The following is a 22,534-nucleotide window of genomic DNA, read 5'->3' as shown; positions in this document are numbered from 1 at the left end:
GTCCCACATTTGCAAAGAACAAGCTAACCAAATTAGCATTTTTCCTTAAGGATGCTTTTTTCCTAAAAAGAAGCATGCTATTCCTTTCTCCAGAGAGAACAATCAGGTGCATGCTCCCTTCTGAGGTTGTACTGTTGTCTCACTGGCTGCAATAGGCTTGTCCTGGGACCCTGGGTAAACTTCTGAAAGGCTCTGATCTGTCAGATTTGAGTCCCTTCTGTGATGTAGATTCTTTTGCATGTATGCTAAGCTTTTCGTCTTCAGTCACTAAATTTTTTTTTTAATTTTTTTTCAACGTTTTTTTTTTTTTTATTTATTTTTGGGACAGAGAGAGACAGAGCATGAACGGGGGAGGGGCAGAGAGAGAGGGAGACACAGAATCGGAAACAGTCTCCAGGCTCCGAGCCATCAGCCCAGAGCCTGACGCGGGGCTGAAACTCACGGACCGCGAGATCGTGACCTGGCTGAAGTCGGACGCTTAACCGACTGCGCCACCCAGGCGCCCCCATCAGTCACTAAATTTTAATTCATCACTGGCTTTAATTGGGAAACGATTCACACTTTTCATGAATGATCGTGTATAGGGATATGAAGTAAAGATTCATTCTTCTCAATGATTTAATGGCTACCTGACAGAAGAATGGATGGACCACAAGTAAAACTGGAGCAAAAATTTGGGAAAAAGAGGATGTTTGAAATGTAATACTCCTCTTCAAACATGTACACAATCATACAATAACTCATCTAGCTTACATGTATGTAAGCTCAGATTTAGTCAATGGTGTGCATTTGAATATTTGTTTTGTCTAGTAGGGAGTGGTGGTGAGGAACTCAGTGCACTGCTTCATGGCTTTATCTCATTTATTCTGAACCACATTGTTCCTCGCTATTACTAATAAGACTGCTTTACTAAAACAAAAGGAAGCATTCTCAACCTCTACACGGCACATTTAATTTTTCAAGTGCCACATTGACATTAATCACCCAAGTGTGCCATATGGTGGCTGCCATTTATGTAGCAGGCGGATTCTGCTAAGTTCCTTCCACTCTCTGGGCCTCAGTTTCTTTGACAGCAAAATAGATGGGTGGGGCTGCGTGATCTCTAAGATCTCTTCCTACTCTCTGGTCCCGATATCCTTCTCAGAGAAGCAGCACTGAGGTGAAAATACGTTTTATATATATATATATATATATATATATATATATATATATATATATATATATTTAACTAGCATGGCCTTATTATTTTTGTTTCCCACATTGAGTTTTCCACAGATCCTTTCCTTGCCACAGATTTTCTCTAGTGGGGCTAGAGATCTTATTTCTCTATTGATCTTTACTACGTCAAAGTTTGGCTGCTGATATTTTGCCAACTGGGAGACATTATAACATCATAGCTTTGGAGGCAGACAACGTGTGTACAAATCCTGGCTCTCTGAAGCATTATTTTAGGCAAACTATTTAAGCATTCTAATAACCACTGCACTGAATCATCATAAGGGGAAATGAGATCATGCTGCGGCACATTCAACCCAGTGTTTGGAACATAATTCAGGTTCAGTAAATAGCAGCTGCATTAAATGCTCACTGCCGACTCTTGCTAGTAGCCCCATTTCACAGGTGAAACTGAATAACTTGATTTTGCATGGGCCTCAGATGAATCCCATTTCAATCTGGGATACTGCTTCCATTTTTTCCCTATCATCTTGAGGGAAATGTGAGACTTCCTCATTGCGCCTGAAAAAAAATGTAATAGGGAGGAGTTTCTTCTTTCTTTCCTTCACAGAGGATTTTACAAGCATGAGGCTGAATGAAAAGCAAAGTATTATTTTTTCTTTCTGAATAACTTGCTCTGGTTGAGGAGATGGTATTTCTAAGTGTGGCATTTCTGTCCTTTTAGAGATAAACTGAAATGTTTTTTTTCCATTGTAATCTGGACTTGGGTCCCACATTCATATAATTAGGTACTAAGCCAGAGAGGGAGGGTGGGGTAAAGAAAGCCTCATATTATTTTAAACAATGGTTGCTTCTTTCTTGAGACTTCACATGGGAGATAGTCTGGGGACATTTCAGAGATCTTTGATTCCTTTCCAGGATAAGATCCTACAGTTGGCCTCAGATCTATGTGGCTAGTAAAGGTTTCCCAGGACTTTGCAGAAATTACTCTAATGGTACTGAGATCTGGTGCAGTTTTCGATCTGGGTCTGAGTCACAGGAAATATAGTCATTATTTCCAGTTTCTGTTGGCTGGTTTACCAAGGTGTTCCAGGGCCACCTGTTTTGAATTCATTTCCTTTTCTTCAGTTTGGAAAAACTTACAGGAGTCCCATCAGACCACTCCCAGGAGCCAGCATTCAGTGGGTTTCTTTTATTAAATCCAATCCAGAATTGCCTTTCTTCTGTCCTGTGAACAGAAAAACAAAAACTTGCTCTTCCTATTGAATTCATAACATTATGTAAAAGGTTCAAGAAATATTTTAAAGTAATTATGTGTGTAGGAAACAGCTGATACTACTGGCAGGATGGATCAAGTCAAACAAACATTTATTGAACATTTCCTTTATGCAAAACCTGAGCTATGAAATGAATGTAGAGAAGATTAGCCTGGCTTCCCATTTCTCTTGGCTTATAGGGTGCGCTCACTGGTGACGTGCGGTTGGGGGAAAAGTCAACCTATATTGAGAACATTGCTTTCTCATGTTCATTAGGAGTGGCAACACCTTTCAACCAAGATAAGAACACACGAAAGCAAGTTGGTAAGAAATTTTGGAGCATCTTTTCCCTAGAGGACTTTTTACTATTTCACTATGTATTTATTACTTTACTATGCTTTGATTTGTTGCTTTTTTTTTTTTTTTGGTCAAATGTTCATGTATTCTCTGAAGGTTAATTACCACCACCCCCTTTAATAGAAGGTACACAGTAGATTTTGTTTTTTTATTTTTTTCAGATCCCAACATAAATAATTTCATAGCAAATCAGTCTGAGGCACAGTAGATTAACTTCGGCAGTCACCACTGGGTTAGATGTGGTGAGAAACCCCACAGAGAACCATCTTCCCTCCTATTAGGTGGAGGAAAAATACATCAAACCACAGACAATTTTCTGAGAATAATTTGGAGAATTAAAGATTTAAAAGATTCAGAAATCATGACAGATGCTTTATTTTCGTTAGTACAGAGAAGAAAGACTATTCTGAAGCATCCACTTCTCAAATATGAGAGCTACTGTGCCTGAGCAATACAAATGAAAGTAAAATGTGACTTAGAAATCCGAGAGGTCACTGGGGCCTGGCTGGCAACTGCCATGATTACAGTTTACAATTTACAATTTATAAGGTTATGGAGGCAGAGGATGCTGCCTTAAGGTTAAGCCAGGTACCTTAACATCAATGGTCTAGGCTGGGAATTCATATCACTCTCCTGCCTTGAGAACTTTTTGTTCCTTTACTCACAGAGTTCAACATTTTTCCTGATATGTCCTGGCTCTTAGGTAATGAACTGGCATTAATTTTCTCTTCATCCATTTCCTAAAATTGTATGATTTTTAATAATATGATAAATAATAAAATAGAAATAGAAAACCAGTGCCATAAGGAGGAGAATATATGCTAACTATGAGATTTGTTTTATTTGCTCTAAGCAAACATGAAATTTTGTTGAACTCCCTGGCAGTCTGGGCACAAAGTAATATTATATAGCTTTTATGATTAAGTGCTAAAGATTAATAATTTGATAGATGCTTAATATTAAAGTAATTTCAAGTGTGAGAACTTATAGAAATAGAAATGACATAATGATATTTGATCTCACAGCAAATTTGGAAGCAGTTTGCACATGTTTGTTTCACATAGCAAACCTCACTATACTCAAGTATGAAAGGATGTTTTGCAAGGGGCTAAAGTCATGAAGCAAAGTTACAATTTAGAAGGATGGAGATAATCCCATATCCCTTGGATCTGTGGCCTCATACCAGACTAACAATCCAATTAAATCCAATTAATCAGGAAGCTTCTTGAACTTTTCTTCAGTCTGAGAGAATCTGACTCAGCAGCTCTGGTGTGAGACCAGAGGGTTCTGTATTATAAGGTGTCCCAAGTGAGTGTGATAATCAGCCAAATTTGGGAAGCATGATTTTTAGGTCAGCATTTCCCATAGACACTAGCAGTTCCATGGAATGTTGATAAGTATTCTCAAAAAAAAAAAAAAAAAAAAGAGGGAGATTTGTGGTCAAAGAAAGTGCTTCCTTCTAGAAGCATATGGCAATTTCCAAGTTTGTGCCTTGTTTTGCAAACATATTTGACTTTTTCCCCCCCAACAGTGCTTTGTGAAACTCACATTGGGAGATGTTGTCAACGACTCCTACCATTAAGGTCATTACTGTTGATGTTGGAGATGAATAATTTGATAGATATTACATATTAATCTTTTTGTGGAATATCCTAAAGGAAACTTATGGGAAGACCAGGATTTTCCTCAAAAAGTTGTTCTGGATTTTTCTCTGTGATTCAAGCAAGTGTTTCATTGAGACTCCAGGTTTCCAGAGCTTAGAGCATGGTACTTGGTGTTAACATTTGTTTTTACTAAATAAATGTGTGGAGCCATGGAGTCAGGCCCCCTTAGACTACAACATTCTCAGGGGTGAGATTTTGTCCATCCTATCTATTGCATGCTCCAGCCAACTATGCATATAAAAGTACCCCCTCCATAGAAGATATTCCAAACATGTATGCTAGTTGACAAGAACATTTTACAGAAAGAGGCCAATGGATAAGAAGGCTCACTAAAAGAGAACATAATGGCTGTCCTCAAATAACCAAAAATAGAGTAGACTTGATCTGTATTGCTCTGGCTTACTAGAAAGTTGATCTTTGAAATCACCCTCCAGTAATGGAACGGGCATTCTCCCAAATAAGAAGCACTCTGAAAGGAATTGTGCAGACAGAAGATGACCACAGGAATACCGCAGAACGAATTTTTGTATTGGGTAGAAAATAGTACAAGCCTTTTACGTTTCTTCAAGTTTAAACTAAATTGATTTTCTAACTCCATGCAGTTCAAGATTCTGTAAACTTGCGAGGTAGGTGCCAACAAGTGAATGCCTGGTTCCTCAAATGTAAAATTGGGAATCAATCAATAGGGCTTTCTTTTTTTTTCCAAGCAAAATCTTACATGGACTCTATTATAACAAAATAAATAGAAGAGGAGCTGGTGGGAGCTGCTCTCGTAGGTCAGTGAGCACAGAAGCGGGACTTCTGTCCCTTGTTCCCTTCCCAGTCCTGAGTTCCAGGACTCTTGGGATTCCCAGGCAACAGTTTGAAAATCACGGGGCTAGATAATTACTGAGTTTGGCAGAGAAGCTCTAAAATTCTGATTTGAAGTACACAGAAAAAATTTCAAATATCAAAACAATCATCACTTTGTTCTTTGTTTTATGTAATGAGAACTGGGTGCAATATAAATATAAAACTGTATATGTACGTATTTTTCTTTCACAACTAATGGCTAGTTGCTTTTAGGCTTAAATACTTGAGATTTTAAACAAATATTTGGGATACTCTTCCCTGAGAACTCATAACTGGGAGACAGAATATTTGATTGCATTTTTCAAAATGAACAAGTATTTACCTATTGAATTTTGAATGCAAAAGCTCATTCACAAAATTCTCTTCCTCAATATGGGCAAAGCTTGCAAGATGAGCTCCAAATTCTTCACAAAATGCTTCTGCTTCTCTCCATGTTCTTTTCATCAGGACTTTTTCACTATGAAATACCTGGTTTAGTAAGAAGCAAAGAAAAGTTGACACTATCATGGATAAGGTGAGGTTGCTTAATTCTCGACAAGAAAATAACAGTAATATAATTGTCATTAATCTATATTAAAAGCTTGACCCAGTAGGGGAAAATAACATTTATTGAACTAGAATGTGTCTACTCATCGTAAAACTGTTATCTCATTTTATTCTCACAACAAATTGATGAGAATGATAGAAGGAATCAGCTCAGTTTTATAAAGGAACTCCTTGAGTTCCTTTTTTTTTCTTCTAAATTTCCTGTAGCTGGCATATACTTGTCCCTTAATAAATGTTTGTCAAGAGACAATGAGAGTCAGACTAAGAGAGATTACAAATTTCCAGTCACAGAGCTACAAATAGGCAGGACTAGGATTACATCCAGCACTCCTTCCTGCAGGAGCCCATGAATTTCCATCCCACCAGATTGCCTTCTGACAAATTAGAATTGGCTGAAGGATCATGAATCTGGCTGACCCACAGCAAGAAATGAGAAATGAGACCTGGGACCTAGGGCAGGTATATTACTAAGTTCTTTGGGTTTTAGCTGTGCCTAAATTCTCTGCTGTTTCTCAGCTGTCCTTGCAGTAGCAGGAAGAAGTCAGTCAAATGGAGAGTCTGGTCCTGACTTTATTTAAGATCAAGGGTAAGGGCCCAAAAACACAGAACTCCAAATCCTGGGCCTCTGTGCCCTCCTTGTTTTTAATTGCCTGACACTGCTCCCGAGTTTCTGACGCCAGGCAGGCACCCTGCGGCCAGGCTTCGCCAAGCTCTGATTTGCTGAGACCAGAATGAATGGTTTTCCCAGCCCTCTGGGCCACAGCACAGCCTTTCCATCTTTTAAATTATATGTCAAAACTCAGCTCCTCTGGGAACCTTTTCTTGAATCACTTAAAATTCATCAATCCTACCACCATGCCCATCAACCACACCTTTACATTTGTTGTCACGTCAGGGTAATATATGGTAGAAAAAGCACTGAACTGGGATTCCCAAGACCAGGAATTTATTCCAATTCTGTCAACAAATAATTGGGATCTTGGGCAAATCACTTCATCCTGCTGCCTCAGTTTACTCATTTGTAAAGTTTAACTTACTGCTTTGTGAGGTCACTGTTACCCAATGAATTCAGTGTAGGATTGTGCATGCGTACATTAAATTGAGTGCACTCACAGATATTTCATGATAAGAGGATTGTAGGTAGTGATTTATATCTAGGATCTAAAGCTGATTTGCAAAAAGACATTTCTTCACACACTTTTTTTCATACACACAGGTACACACACATATCAAGCATATGTATTAATTTGTTTGATCCTCAGATGTCTGGCAAGCTGCAAAAGCTATTCTTAGCAGCAAAATGATAGTATTCCTTAATAAATACTTTATTCTTTTTCTTACAAACGATATGGAATTGTATCATTTCAATACCCAGTCAGGAGTACATTGCAACAAAAATAACATTGACTGGGGCCTGGATAACAATCTTCGTGAAGAGGCCTTCAGTATCACCAGGGATATGTCAGTCTTTCAACTTAAAATTTTGGAATATAATTGAAAAGATAGAGGCAGCCAACAAATATTAAGTACCTGCTGTGTGCCAGGCACTGCTCTGGAATAAAGGAATTTGAGATACATGGACAAAACTGAAATAATGTTTGTTCCATTCAGAATGTCTAGATACCCTTGGCATCACCTTGAAGCAGCTCGCCAAGCCAGGCTCTGATTCCCAGTCCAAGTAGCAGGGGTGAAAGGGCCATCTCTCTTCCTGCTCCGTTTTCTCCTGATTTCCCACTGGTTGCTTACACAGGGACATCGCCTTAAATTGTCTGCAGTCCTTCACTTCCCAGCAACCAGGTGGATTCCTTCCTCGCATGACAACACAGCCACCACTGTAGCCTAAAAGCAGAAAACAACACTTAAAAAATGTTTATTTATTTTGAGAGACAGAGAGAGAAAGAGAGAGAGAGAGAGAGGGAATGAACGTGAGTTGAGGAGGGATAGAGAGAGAGATCCCAAGCAGGTTCCACACTGTCAGCACAGAGCCCAATGTGGGGCTCAATCTCATCAGCTGTGAGATCATGACCTGAGCCAAAATCAAGAGTCAGACATTTAACAGACTGAGTCACCCAGGCACCCTGAAAACAGCACTTTTTAATACCAGAATGACTAGAACATTTTGTTCTTGGAATACTGGTCTTTGGAGTGTTGCATAACTGACATCTCATAATGAAGAGACCACATAAGAACAATAAAGATGCGAAAGAATGCTTTACTAACAGGACTATCTTCTCTTCATCTTTGGAGAAAAGAATAGAAGATGAAAAAGTGAGGGAAGAGAGCCTGTGAAGACTGAAATTTGGACATTTTGAGCTCAGATGATAAATGATAGAAAACTAGGCACTGTTTAACCTGGGACTGAAATATCCCCCATAGCCAATCAAATCCCCAATATTTCAATCAAATGCCAACATTCCTCTACTTCCAATTATTGCACTTTTTTTTAACTGAGCAAAGTTTAGCCCACCATTTACTGAGCACTTACTCTGTACATCATGCTCTCATACCCCATTGTGAAAAACCAACAATGAAAAATGCATAGTGCTTACCCTCTGAGAAATAGATTTGACCAGGAAAATACATAAATGATGGATTCAAGGCAGACTACAAGATACATCACACAAAACCAAACTGCCAACCATGGGAGAGTGGAGAGAATGAGCTAAATCACATATGGAGTAAAACTGGGGGCAGGAATAAAGGCAGACATTAAGGAAAAGGCAAAGACCATCTAGTTCTGGATGAAGTTCTATTCTTTTGTGTATGTTTGAACATTTTGGAAAATTAACCATGTTTTTCCATAGAAACAATTTCTTTGTTGAGTTAAGGTGCCAAGTTTGTTGTTAGTTCTGTACAACTCGTAGGATAGCTAAAAAAAATACCCCTCAATTTTCAGTGAATAATAGAAAACAATCCCATTTGAAAAATAGAATAAAAATTGAGTAAGAATGAACCTTTTTTCTTGAAGCCAAAGTGATCATTCATCTATTTAAATCAAATTCAACCACAACAAAATTGTGCATCTATATCTACATACCAGGCTAGTCTGTATATTAGCTACTAGAGAAAGGAGGACAAAACAAAATAAAACAAACAACCCCCAGCCCTTATTTTAGTGTGAGGCATAGACACATTAATTCATTGAACATAATGTGTGAAGTACTATAGTAAGATTTCTGTGGAAGATTTCAGAAGGGGTGATGGAGTATGCCTCGGGATATCAGTAAAGGATTTGCAGCAACTGACATTTTAGCTGTGTTTTGAGGGCTGAAAAGGAGAAAAAGAGTTTTCAAGGGATGCTTGTGAAAAAAAAGCAAGCAATTAGAGATGGAGCATTTGAGGACTCTGATGACTCTGGACCTAAAGGCACTTTTTAAAATGTAGTTACTTGGGACTATATATGTGTTTTACTTAATTTCCATCACAAAGAATGGCTTCAATTTTTTTTTAAACACGTGGTAACTGGACTTATCCTTGTCAGCCATGGGTGGTTATTTTACACTCACAGAAAGACTAAAGAGAGGGTTGAAGAAGAGGGGAAGAGAGAAGAAAGAAGACAGAGGAGGACATACAAGGAGCCTCTCCTAAAGGAATGGAAGAGTTTGTGGAAAAGGAGAAAGAACCAGTGTTTACAGAACCAGTGTTTGTGTCTTCAGCAATCCTGAGTGTACACACTGTGTTAGACACCAGGCATCATGGCCATCCACAAGAAGCCTACAGTCGTGTGTGTGTGTGTGTGTGTGTGTGTGTGTGTGTGTGTGCTGATATGTCAGACCCACAAAGGTGAATATGTCCAGTAGTAAACAAGAAAACATGACTAGTATGACCTGTATAGAAGCAAAGAAAGTCAAAAGAGAGTTGGTCTATACAAAAGCCGTTAGTTGACTCCATTGGCCAGAACACCTAGGTAGTGTTAAAGATGAATGAAAGATTGGGGGCCACACAAGGGGAAAAGATTATAGCATGCAACTGCAATCTGTCATGAATGGAGCTTTGCAGTCCTGTTCAATGTAATTTTGGAATGCATCTCACAATCTAGCTGGGTCCTGAACAATAGAGGGGATGTTGCATACTCCCCTGTGATGAGATTGTAATGAAATTGAGCTATGGAAATCCACATGAAAGCCTCAAACATAATATGCTAATGGAGTTGCTCTAGTTGAGAGAGCTGGGTACATGCATTCCCTCTCAATTCCATCATCCTTCCCCAGCATCCTTGACTTGGAACCTGAAGTATGGGCTTCTAGTCTCAGCACAAATATTTAGTAACTCAAAATTCAAACAGGTTAATTAATCGCACACACACAAAAACCCTTGTCTGAAATGTGGGGATAAGAATTCCTTTTTTTCCTCGGTGGTTTTCATGAAGATCAAATGGAATAATGTATTTAAAAGCACGCTGAAAGATAGGAAGGGCTAAAACCAGCCCTAAGATGTTGCTTCTATTCTTTTTTGACTGTTTATTACAAAAGCTGGGATTTTGTGGCATGAGTTCTGCCTGCACGTTCAAGGAATTTTTAAAAAGCTCGATTCAGCAAATTTAAAATGTAATATACTTTTTTTGTTGTTGGTCTTGCATTTTGCCTTTTTCACATCAGACAATGATTAAATAGCTTTGGTTTTAGATACTATAGATACTCAACTCATCTTCATTAGTAGAGAAGGAGATGTTTGTGAACTACTATGAAGGTGAAAATGCTGTGGGAATGTTACTGGGATTCTAAAGTGGTTAACTTAATGGAACATTTGACCCGAATTTTGGAGTCTCAGCCCCAAAGAAGCAGTAAAGCAGTGTAATAAAGGGAGACTGGGATAAGGGAGATATAAACCGAATTTATAATCCTATATTGTAGGCATGCTTGCAAAAGCCAAATAATAAAGGTAAGGTATGGGTGGGAGTGGAGGGGGTTTTCTCCCAGAGATATTGTTCTCAAATTCAATAACTCATCTCCCATTGGAGAAAAATTATCATTCTGTTTCTCTGTGGTGAATCTCACATTTAAACTGATTCTCCTTATCTGCCTTACCCTCCGTCTATCCCCCTTCACTCTGTCCATGGAACATGAATGAGTGGCTTAGGCGGTTAAGCATCTGACTCTGGCTCAGGTCACATCTCACGGTTTTGTGAGTTAGAGCCCTGCATTGGGCTCTCTGCTGTCAGCACAGAGCCTGCTTCAAATCCTCTGTCCCTCATCTCTCTGCCCCTCCCCTGCTCGCGCACTTACTCTCTCTCTCTCTCTCTCTCTCTCTCTCTCTCTCTCTCTCGAAAATAAATAAACATTAAAAAAAACACGAATAGGATTACTTTGGGTCAATTAAGAAATTCCAACTCACTGCTCTAGCCCCTTCCATTTGACAAAGCTATCTAACCATATAAATTGAACTGAGGTGAGAAAGCCTCCATTTTTCACCTCTCTGGTCAAATATCTGAAAGCAGACAAACAAAATCTATTTGTGGCCTCAGGGTAGGAGGTAACTGTAGCTGGGCCTTCAGAGCCTCTGGACAATTATTTTTCTTTAGTCTGTTTAGTTATTTTCCGATTCCTTGCAATAACCCTTTCCCATCATTTTTTTTTTTTTACTATGACCAAGTGAGATTTATTCCAGGTGTGCAAACATAATTCCACATTTGAAAACCAATTAATGTAATCCACCATATCAATAGACTAAAAGAAAAAAAATCATATGATCATATGATCTACCCACCTTTCTTCTCTGTCCTTTTCTCCATCTTCATGCAGAAAAGTGATGCAATGGGGGTAGCTTCCGTGTAATGCTGTTAGGTATTTTATATGGTCTTTATTTAACTTCAAAAACTCTGAGATGGATATCATATCAGTATTTACAGTTTGCTAATGGAAAAATTGGGGCACAGAGGTTTGGTAACTTGCCTAAGGCCACACAGTGAGGGGTTTGATGCAGAATTTGAAAACAGATTTAACTAAGTCTACTATGAGACAATGCCAAGGTACAGAATAGGCAGGCATTCAATACATAGCTGTTGAATCAATGATTGAATCTTCCCCTCAATTATGTTCCTCCTTTTCTATAGTCATGTTTCTTTTCTGTGTGTGATCACAGCATTTCCGTAAAGATCTCTGATCCCACTTTTACCTTGTATGACAGTTACTTACATCATTACAAAAAAAATATGAAAATACCCAAAGAGTGCCCAGAAATGAGAATATGTTTGTCCTCACTTCAGAACTCTGGGAAGCGTTAAAATGGATCAGCCTATCTACCTGCTGGACAGACTTTTCTTTGCTATGTGGAGGGCACTTTCAAGAAAAAGAGATCTGATTTACTCTACTGGCATCCCATTTTCTTTGTCACTGGCAGAAGATTTCTATTGACTTGGGACAACTGGGATTAATGTTCTGGAGTTATCCCATTTAGTGTCCCTAAATAAGAAAGTCCCCATTTTTTCCCTTTAATTACTGGTACTAGTTAGTATGTATCAAAACTGGTTTTCCTGTTTTACCTGAATAGTTACTTCTCTTAAAATACCAAGTGCCACAGTCTCCTTGCTGTTGTTGTTTTAGTAAAATAGCAGGAAACTATCTCTTTATAAAGATATCCCAGATAGGAAGCTCTGAAGTAACCCCTAAGGAATCAATGGATCTAGGCATTGATAATTAGCGGCTTCTAACATTGCAAAAAGTGAGAAAAGTGAACATGTGCCTTAAGATAGAACACACAACTACTTATGAAATGGTTTTCCAAAAGAAAAGAAAATCTGAATTATATAATGCCTTTGATTCTACCTTCTTAAAAATAAAAATGTCAATTTTATGGAAAATAAAGAGGTTAGAGTAACGCATTAAACAACATACGGGGATTCGATCAAAAAGTCCAGACTGTAGGAAACTCTGCAGGACAAACAACCCACTTGCATCAACAAATAAAATTTTTTAAAAATAGGAGGGGGCAAAGAAGAAGGAAATGTAGAGATTAAAATAGACTTTAGGGGATCTATCAACCAACTGCAAATGTATAAACCTTTTTGGATCCTGATTCAGACAAACTGTAAAATCTGTCGTATAATATTATGAATCATTTAGAAATGTGAGCATTAACTGAAGACTTATGATATTATGAAATTATAGTTAATTACTTTTAGCTGTAATAATTGTCTTATATTCACGTTTTTAAAAAAGAAGTCTTTATCTTTTAGAGATGATATTGAAATATTTGTGGATGAAACAATATGATGTTTGGGATTTGCTATGACAAAATATTAGAAGTGTTGGGGAGAGTGGGTGAGTATATAGATGAAACAAGATAGATTGTGAGTTGGTAATTGATGACACTGGGTGATGGGTATATGGTGGGTCATTACACTACTGGTGAACATAATACAATGTTGAAAAAAGTGGCAGAACTGTGATTCCCCCCACAGATTGAATATTTTGATGATATGACATAAAGACAGAGTCTTGGCTAAGTTTATAAAAAAACTGCAGGCTTCCTATTCAGTGGTCAATTTATATAGTCGGTCTGGGCTGGATTAAGATTCTGACATGAGGACGAAGTTAATGGATACTTTTGTGACAGGCAGGGAAAAAATGTGATTTAGGATGGCATTTCTGCAAACTGCAATTTAAAAGAAAAAAGGAAACACAGAGGCTTTTATATTGCTATTTTCTTCAAAAAAAGATTTACATTTTCATCTTATTCAGAGACAATTTACTCAATGTCAGTCAGCATGAGCAGCCAAACTGAGCATCATGATATTATTTTTGCTTCAGGGAGAAGAGGAAAAGAGTAGTGCCACTCAAATAAATTATAGTAGAAACTTATGAATGACAAGGAGCTCTGCTTCAGTTCCAGATTTTAGACATCCAAATATGCCCCAAGGAAGGTAACATTAAGAACCAAGATTTTGTCTATTCAAAACGTATTAATTTATTTTGACAGGTATAGACATTCCTAACAAAATTCCGAGGTATATTAGAAATGAAGCCTGAGTTTTTTTTTATTTTTCAGTAATAGTGTGACATGGAACTTCACTATTGTCTGCATTTTAATAATATTCACAGATTTGTAGAATAAGAAGGTTGTTTACTGAGTGAATTATGATGTTTCTCGTTTAGAGCCATGCAAGTCACCAGTTTCTATACACATTTCCTAAACTGATGCTTACACACAAAAAATCTGATTTGTCTTAACTTCACCTTGCAGTCATCTTTTTAAAGTATAGTTTTTTTTTAAAGAATAATAAACTATGTATATTAGAGCATTTTGAATTCATAGCAAAACAGTGGAAAGTACTGACTTCCTTTATACCTCCTGCCTCAAATGGGTAAAACCTTCCCCACTGTTAACATCTCATACCACAATGGTACATTTGTTAAAGCCTACAGTGACACATCATTACCACCCCAAATCCATGATTTACATTAGGTTTCATTCTTGGTGTTGTACATTCTATGGTTTGGACAAGTGTATAATTACATATATACACCATTGTGTATATATAGAATAGTTTCACTGTCCCCCAAATCCTCTGTGCTCGGTCTATCAACCCCTCCCTTCCCCCTGACCCCTGGAAACCACTTTTTACTAGTAATCTTTTTACTGTGTCATAGTTTTCCCTTTTCCAGAGTGTTCTATGGTTTGAATTACGTAGTTTGTAGACTTTTCAACTGGCCTTTTCCACTTAGTAATATGTATTTAAATTTCTTCCATGTCTTTGAATGGCTTGATAGCTCATTTAGCAGTGAATAATATTCCATTGTCTAGATGTCCCATATTTTGTTTATCCATTCACCTGCTAAAGGACATCTTGATTAATTTTAAGTTTTGGCAAGTATGAATAAAACTTCGATAAAAATCCATGTGTAGATTTTTGCGTGAATATCAGTTTTCAGTTTATGTGGGTAAACACCAAGAAGTGTGATTGTTGAGTTATATGGTGAGAGTATGTTTAGTTTTGTACGAAACTATCAAACTGTCTTTGAAAGTGGGATGCTATTTTGTTTTCCCACCAGCAATGTATGAGTGTCCCCATTGTTTTATATCCTCACCCATGTTTTGGATTTTGGTCATTCTCATAGGTGTGCTGTGGTATCTTGTTGCAATCTATAATTTCCTAATGACATATGATGTTGAACATATTTTCATATGCTTGCTTGCCATCTATATAACTTAATTTAAGATCTTTTGTCCATTTTTAATTCTTGTCCTTCATTTTCTTATTGTTGGGTTTCAAGGATTCTTTGTATATTTTGGATTACAGTCCTTTGTCAGATGTGGTTTTTGCAAACATTTGGTCTTAGTGTGTGGCTTGTCTTCTCATTCTCTTGGCATTGGCTTTCTCAGAGCAGAAGTCTTTAGTTTTAAGGAAGTCCAGCAAATCAACTGTTTCTTTCATGGACTGTGCCTTTGGTGTTATATCTAAAAAGTCATTGTTTTGCCCAAGGTCATCTGGTTTTCTATTATGTTACCCTTTAGGGTATTACAGCTTTGGGACTCACATTTAGCTCTATGTTTTATGTCAGTCAATTTCTGGGCTCTCTTATGTTCAACTGACTTGTCTTTCCACCTTCCCCCCCCCCGCTCCCCCCAATACCACACTGTCTTGATTACTCTAGCTTTATAGTAAGTCTTAAAGTCATGTAGTGTCAGTTCTGACTTTGTTCTTCCTCATCTATATTGAATTGGCTATTCTTGGTCTGTTGCCTTTCCATATAAACTTCAGAATCAGTTTTTTCAATATCCACAAAATAACTTCCTGGGATTTTGATTGGGATGGTGTTGAATCTATAGGGAAGTTTGTGAAAAACTGATATCTTGATGATACCAAGTTTTTCTATCCATGAACTTGGAATATCTCTCCATTTATTTACTTGTTCTTTGATTTCTTTCATTAAAGTGTATAGTTTTTCTCATATAGATTTTATATATATTCCATTAGATTTATATATGAGTTTTTCATTTTGGGGGTGATAATGTAGATGATAATATGTTTTTAAGTTTAAACTCCATTTGTTCATTTCTGTTATACAGGAAAGCAATTGACTTTTGTTCATTAATCTTTCATATTGCAATCTTGCCATAATCACTTATTAGTTCAAGTGATTTTTTTATTGATTTTTTCTGATTTTCTACATAGACAATCTTATCATCTGTGAACAAAGTTTTAGTTCTTTCTTCCCAGTCTGTATTTATTTTATTTTATTTTATTTTATTTTATTTTATTTTATCCTACTACATTGGCTAGGCCTTCTAGTACAATGTTTAAAAGAACTGTTGACAGGGAACATCCTTGCCTTGTTTCTGATTTTAGTGGGAAAACTTTTAGTTTCTCACCATTAATTATGATATCTGTAGGTTTTGTAGATGTTCTTTCTAAAGATGGGCACCTGAGTGGCTCAGTCAGGGAGCATCTGACTTCGGCTCAGGTCATGATCTCACAGTTGGTGAGTTCAAGCTCTGCATTGGGCTCTATGCTGACAGCTCAGAGCCTGGAGTCTGCTTCGGATTCTGTGTCACCCCTCTCAATCTGCTTCCCCCCTCTACTCATGCTCTGTCTCTGTCTCAAAAAATAAATAAATGTTAAAAAAAATTAAATATATAAAGTTGAAGAAGTTCCCCTCTATTCCTAGTTTGCTAACAGTTTTTAAAATAAATAGGTATAGGATTTTGTCAAATATTTTTCTGCATCCATTGATATGATAATGTGACTTTTGTTTTACAGCCTGGTGATGTGATGGATTACACTAATTGATTTTCGAATGTTGAACCAGCCTTGTATAACTGGGATAAGTCCCATTTGGTTGTGGTGTATAATTCTTTTTTACATTGTTGGATTCAATTTATTATTTATTGAAGATTTTGCTATTTTGTTTGTGAGAGACATTGGTCATTAGTTTTCTTTTCTTGCAACATCTTTGATTTTGGTATGAGGGTAATGCTGGCCTCAGAATGAGACAGGAAGTATTCCCTCTGCTTCTGTCTTCTGGAAGAAATTGTAGAGAACTGGCATAATTTCTTCTTTATATGTGTGGTAGAATTCACCAGTGAACCAATGTGGACCTGGTGCTTTCTGTTTGGAAAAGTTATGAATTTTGTTTCAATTTCTTTATTAATAGCTGTAGGCCTATTCAGATAGTCTATTTCTTCTTGTGTGTGTGTGTCACAACAAGACACACACTTGTTGTCTGATTATATCTTTAAAGGAATTGGTCTATTTCATCTAGGTCATCAAATGTGTGGATATAGAGTTGTTCATAATATTCTTTTATTATCCTTTTAATGTCCCTGGCATCTGTAGTGATGCCTCCTCTTTTATTTGTGATGTTAGTAATTTGTGTCTTCTCTCTTTTTTTTATTTTTAATTAAAAAAAATTTTAATGATTATTTATTTTTGAGAGACAGAGCATGAGTGGAGGAAGAGCAGTGAGAGAGGAGACACAGAATCCAAAACAGGTTCCAGGCCCTGAATTGTCAGCACAGAGCCTGGTGTGGGGCTTGAACTCACAAACTGTGAGATCATGACCTGAGCCAAAGTCAGACACTTAAATGACTGAGCCACCCAGGTGCCCCATGTCTTCTCTCTTTTTTTAGTGAGCCTGGCTACAAACTTATCAATTTCATTGATCTTTTCAAAGAACCAGGTTTTGGTTTTGTTGATTTTCTTTATGGAGTTCCTGTTTTCAATTTTATTGATTTCTGCTCTAATTATTATTATTTATTTTCTTCTGCTTACTTCGGATTTAATTTTCTCTTCTAATACTTAGATTGCTGGTTTTATTTTTTTTAATATTTATTTATTTTTTAGAGAGAGAGAGAGAGAGAGACAAAGTGTGAGCAGAGAATGAGCAGAGAGAGGGTGACATAGAATCTGAAGCAGGCTCCAGCCTCCCAGCTGTCAGCACAGAGCCTGATGTGGGGCTCGAACTCATGAACCATGAGATCATGACATGAGCTGAAGTCGGACACTCAACCTACTGAGCCACCCAGGCATCCCAGAGATTGCTGATTTTAGATTACCATTTTCATTTAGTTTAAAATGTTTTAAGATTCCTCTTGAGATTTCTTCTTTGACCCACATGTTATTTAGACATGTGTTGTTTAATCTCTAAATATTTTGGGATTTTCCAGCTATCCTTCTGTTATTGGTTTCTAGTTTAATTTCACTGTGGACCAAGAGAAGACATTATATGATTTCTATTCTTTTAAATTTGTTAAGGTGAGTTTTTTGGCCATATGTGGTCTATCTTAGTGAACATTTCATGTGAGCTTGAGAAGAATGTGTAATTTGCTATTGATGGATTAACTAGCCTATAGATATCAATTATATCCTGTTGATTGACAGTATTATCGAGTTCAACTTTGTCCTTACTGATTTTCTGTCTCTTGGATTTGTCCATTTCTTTTCTTTTTTTTTTTTAATTTTTTTAAATGTTTATTTATTTTTGAGAGAGAGAGAGAGAGAGAGAGAGAGAGAGAGAGGGAGAGAGAGAATGTGGGCAGGGAAGGGCAGAGAGAGATGGAGACACAGAATCCAAAACAGGCTCCAGGCTCTGAGCTATCAACATAGAGCCTGACACGGGACTCAAACCCATGAGCTGTGAAATCATGACCTGAGCCAAAGTTGACGCTTAACTAACTGATCCACCCAGGCACCCCTGTCCATTTCTGATAGAGGGATGTTACAGTCTCCAACTGTATAATAACGTCATCTATTTCTCTTTGCAATTCTATCAGGGTTTTTTGCTCATGTATTTTGATGCTCTGTTGTTAGGTGCATACACATTAAGGACTGTTATGTCTTTTTAGAGTACTACTCCATTACCATAATGTAATGTCACTTTTTTTAATCCTTGAAAACTTTTCTGGTTCTGAAGTCTGCTCTGTGACATTAATATAGCTATTCCTGTTCTCTTTTGATTAGTATTTGGACAGTATATCTTTGTCCATCCTTTTACTTTCAATTTACCTGTGCCTTTATATTTAAAGTGGGTTTCTTTTTCTTTCTTTCTTTTAAAAAGTGGGTTTCTTGGGGAGCCTGGGTGGCTCAGTTGGTTGAGCGTCTGACTTGGGCTCAGGTCATGATCTCGTGGTCTGTGGGTTCGAGCCCCGCGTTGGGCTCTGTGCTGACAGCTCAGAGCCTGGAGCCTGTTTCAGATTCTGTGTCTCCCTCTTTCTCTGACCCTCCCCTGTTCATGCTCTCTCTCTGTCTCAAAAATAAATAAATGTTAAAAAAATTAAAAAAAATAAATAAAAAATAAAAATAAAAATAAAAAGTGGGTTTCTTGTAGTCAACATACAGTTGGGTCTTGTTTTTTGATCTTCTCTGACAATCTCTGTCTTTTAATTGGTATATTTGGTCCTTTGACTAATTATTATCATTATATATTTGATATAAGAAAATTATTTTGATAGTATTATAATAATACCTATCTCTCCTCAGGGAAGAGCCTGAGGCCCCCTAACCCATTTCCTCCAGGAACACATTTAGAGGTATCTTATTGCCTATCATCTCTTAGGGTAGCCCTGATTGAGGCCCGTAAGTAAGAAAGGGACCAAGGCATCCAAATAGGAATTCATGCTGATGTAAAGGTGTGTTGGGTCTAGGCTGGTCACCTAAGAAGGGCCTAAAGCTTGTTCCAAAGGGGCTAGTTCTAGGGTAGTTTGTGGCTGAAGCCACTCGTTTCTCTGGAACTGACTAACCTGGCACAGTTTCACGTTTTGGGATTCAGAGCTGAGCATATGAGGATGAACTAATAGAGCAACTCTGAAATCCTGGCTAAGGATAACAGAAGCCCATGGAGGAGATGGACTAACAAGAGTGTTACCTAAGTAATGGGTCAGCATTCCATGGCAAAGTGGCTGTGACTGTGGACTGATTAGATGTACCTATATGTGCCCATTCACTGTGCTTTGAAGTATATCAGACTAGTCTGGGCTGAGTAAGCCCCTGATATTCTTGGACAATCAAGGGCAGGGGGAGAGGGAGGGGGGAAAGCCTTTAAGGAGGAAGAAACTGGACTTCCTGCTAATAAAGGCATGTGTGGTCTTGAGCAATGAATTTACACCTTGGACCTGTCAAATGTCACATGCGTCATACTTTTAAAAAAGACCAGCCATATTTCACCCCCTGAGAACCTGTGGTAATTGTTGTAATTGATTTAGGCATTAAGAAAACATTAAGGAAGCACCAGAGGAGCTGGATCACGCGGTGGAAGGAATTTTGAGCAAAGGAAACAGGAGGGAGGGGTGATGTTATAATTCTCTCTACTTACGAGGCTGATATGCATTCCAGTGTGTGTACTGCACCGGCTCAGACTTCTGACCCTCTGCTGTCTTCCAAGTGTATTCTCCTGTGCCATTTTGATCTTGAAGAGCTATCCAAAAATAACTGCCCTTCGTTTTTACCACACTACGGATCAAACTGGTAATAAAAGCCTGTTCAAACCTTAAAAACAGAAAAAGGAAATGGTTATAGTAAGTTCCTGGGCAATAAAAAATTGTCATTAAAGCATAATGAGGTGCACAGAATGGCACCAGAATAAGCACTTCTGACGAATTCTTCAGAACATGGAGCAGAGAAATACTCATAGACCCTGAGCATTACTAATACATGCCAAAGGTCACTGCAATGCTCAGAATTAGATGAGTGAGGAGAATTTGAGTCTCAAAGACAAGGCTTAATTCTTTCAAGGAATAGAGTCCAGCTCCAGTTTCAGAGTATATGTGGTAAAGCCCATAAAGTTAGCAATATATTTCTTGGCACAGCAAGTGCCCTGTTTTGTAATTAGGCCACACAGCACATACCTTGCTTTAATGTGCGTGCAGGGGGGAACTGGCAGTGGGGGGAAGAAATGAGTGTCTGCCAACATGGAGTTCACATGTACCGCACCCCCCTCCCCCGCCACACTTGCCTAGTGAGAATGGAACAGAGATTGGAGTAGCAATTTTATGTATCCCAAATCAGTTTGTTCATAAGCACATGGAGTCCGTGGCTTATTCAAATGTGTTCAGATGGGCATGTTCACTGAAGATAGATTTAAAACCCTAGGAACTAATCCAAGGATGTACACCCACCAATATTTTCCCCACACAGCTGAATGAATTAGTGTTCAGTGATTGGTGGCAGTGCTCCTTCCCCAACATGAATGCATCAAAAGCGGAATCTGGAAAATTTGTGTATATGCTTCCACATGAATACCTAATAGAAAAACGTGAGTATTAAAATTTAACTAGCGTTGAAATTTTAAGCTAAGCTTGAAAAATTTATTTTCAATACACATGAAGTTTTGAAGAAACACATTTCAAACAGTGATGACTTTTGGCCAGAACTGCTGAGTCAATGAGAAAGGGAAGGCCTGATGAAATCATCCAGAAAACCTAAAAAGAAAGCAAATTAAACTTTTTCATCCAGTTCTGGAAGTTTTTCATTACCATGCATCTTTAAGTTGCTAAACGAAACAAAAGCAATGGGGTCATTCAAGAGTAGAAAAGCTTCAAGGGAAATGGGGGGAGACGTACAATTTTTAACTGCCTTATAAACATCACTAGCAATATTTAGTAATCTTAGGCATCTATGATACTCATCTTTGCAGGACATATAGATTTTTATTATGCTTTACTATTTTCTGTAGGTGCTCTATTAATAATCTATATAGCACACATCTAAAACTAGAAAAGTTCTTTTTTAACCAGATTGCAGTGGCAGAATTTTATGTGAATGTAAAAAAATGTAAATGTAAAATGTTTTAAATGTAAAAAAACCTCCTTCAAAAGGACCGTACATAAAACTAAACATTGTCTAGATGCTATTGTAATTTTCCTTATGCTTCCAATGGTTCATACTCTCATAATTTAGAATCTGCTTTTCCTTCTCCCCTCGGAGACAGAGGAGCATTGTTATCATGCCCAGCTGGTGCCTTAAACTGCTGTCCTAGGAGGCTAGCATGGCACTGCATCGTTCAGGTTATGGCCCGACTACTATTCACTGTGCTGGTTCTAAACCCAGGGGACATTGCTGGTTCCTCCATGACCTTGTACTATGGCATTTATTGGATAATGGAGAGATATAACATTGTCTGTAAACTTGGCCACTGGTACCGTTATTCATGACAACATTTTCCTTTTGTTCCCTGTTGGTTTTGGATTTATTTAGTCCACTCTGATTTGCTATTTTATCACTATGATTGCTTGAAACAATAGAAACCCTGTGTTTTTTAAATTGGCAAGTATCTTCTAAGTAGTTGCATATAATACTCATACATTAGATCCTAAAACCTTCAAATCAGAACTCTAGTTCTCTTGGTACTGTTTAGAAGATAGCATTGTTAATATAGAAATTCAGCAAATATGTCTTTCTTTTAAATTATGTGCTCTAAGAACTTAACTCTGGATCACAGCATGCAGCCATTTGAGTGTCTGTTTCTAACCGATAAAGAAACAAGAGGATATTTTATACTCGTTACCACTCACTATTTGGTTCCAAACACTTAAAAGGGTTGTGAAAACTCTGGCTTACAGTAATAGAGCAGATGATCTTTTAAAGTCTTTTTTGGCCTTGTGTTTAGAATTCTGCATTTGCGAATATTCCAGAGTTTTTTATATCTGGCCTTTTTGCCTGGTTTCACTAGATTATTTAATTCAAATGTTATGACTTAAGAACAAAAAGTACAGATTTTTAGTTTATTATTTGAACCAGGATAACATATT

General features: G+C 37.6%; 1 protein-coding gene and 1 non-coding gene across 4 annotated transcripts in view; one reads left to right on the top strand and one right to left on the bottom strand.

The window, feature by feature from the left end:
- Positions 1–22,534, bottom strand: part of PLA2R1 (phospholipase A2 receptor 1) — a 126,603-nt gene that overhangs the window by 42,466 nt on the left and 61,603 nt on the right. For all 3 annotated transcript variants that reach the window (XM_047870178.1, XM_047870176.1, XM_047870177.1), the window contains 4 exons: positions 20,101–20,273; positions 7,488–7,690; positions 5,628–5,773; positions 2,320–2,404 (listed from right to left, as the gene is read on the bottom strand). In XM_047870178.1, coding sequence (XP_047726134.1) covers positions 2,320–2,404; positions 5,628–5,773; positions 7,488–7,690; positions 20,101–20,273 — 607 coding nt within the window. The remainder of the gene's footprint in view (positions 1–2,319; positions 2,405–5,627; positions 5,774–7,487; positions 7,691–20,100; positions 20,274–22,534) is intronic.
- TRNAP-UGG (transfer RNA proline (anticodon UGG)) lies at positions 18,862–18,946 on the top strand. The gene has a single exon. It is a non-coding gene; the product is annotated as a tRNA-Pro (tRNA).

The sequence above is a fragment of the Prionailurus viverrinus genome, chromosome C1 (genome assembly GCF_022837055.1).
Source record: "Prionailurus viverrinus isolate Anna chromosome C1, UM_Priviv_1.0, whole genome shotgun sequence".
Lineage (NCBI taxonomy): Eukaryota > Metazoa > Chordata > Mammalia > Carnivora > Felidae > Prionailurus > Prionailurus viverrinus.
This window is presented reverse-complemented; position numbering and strand designations above follow the sequence as displayed.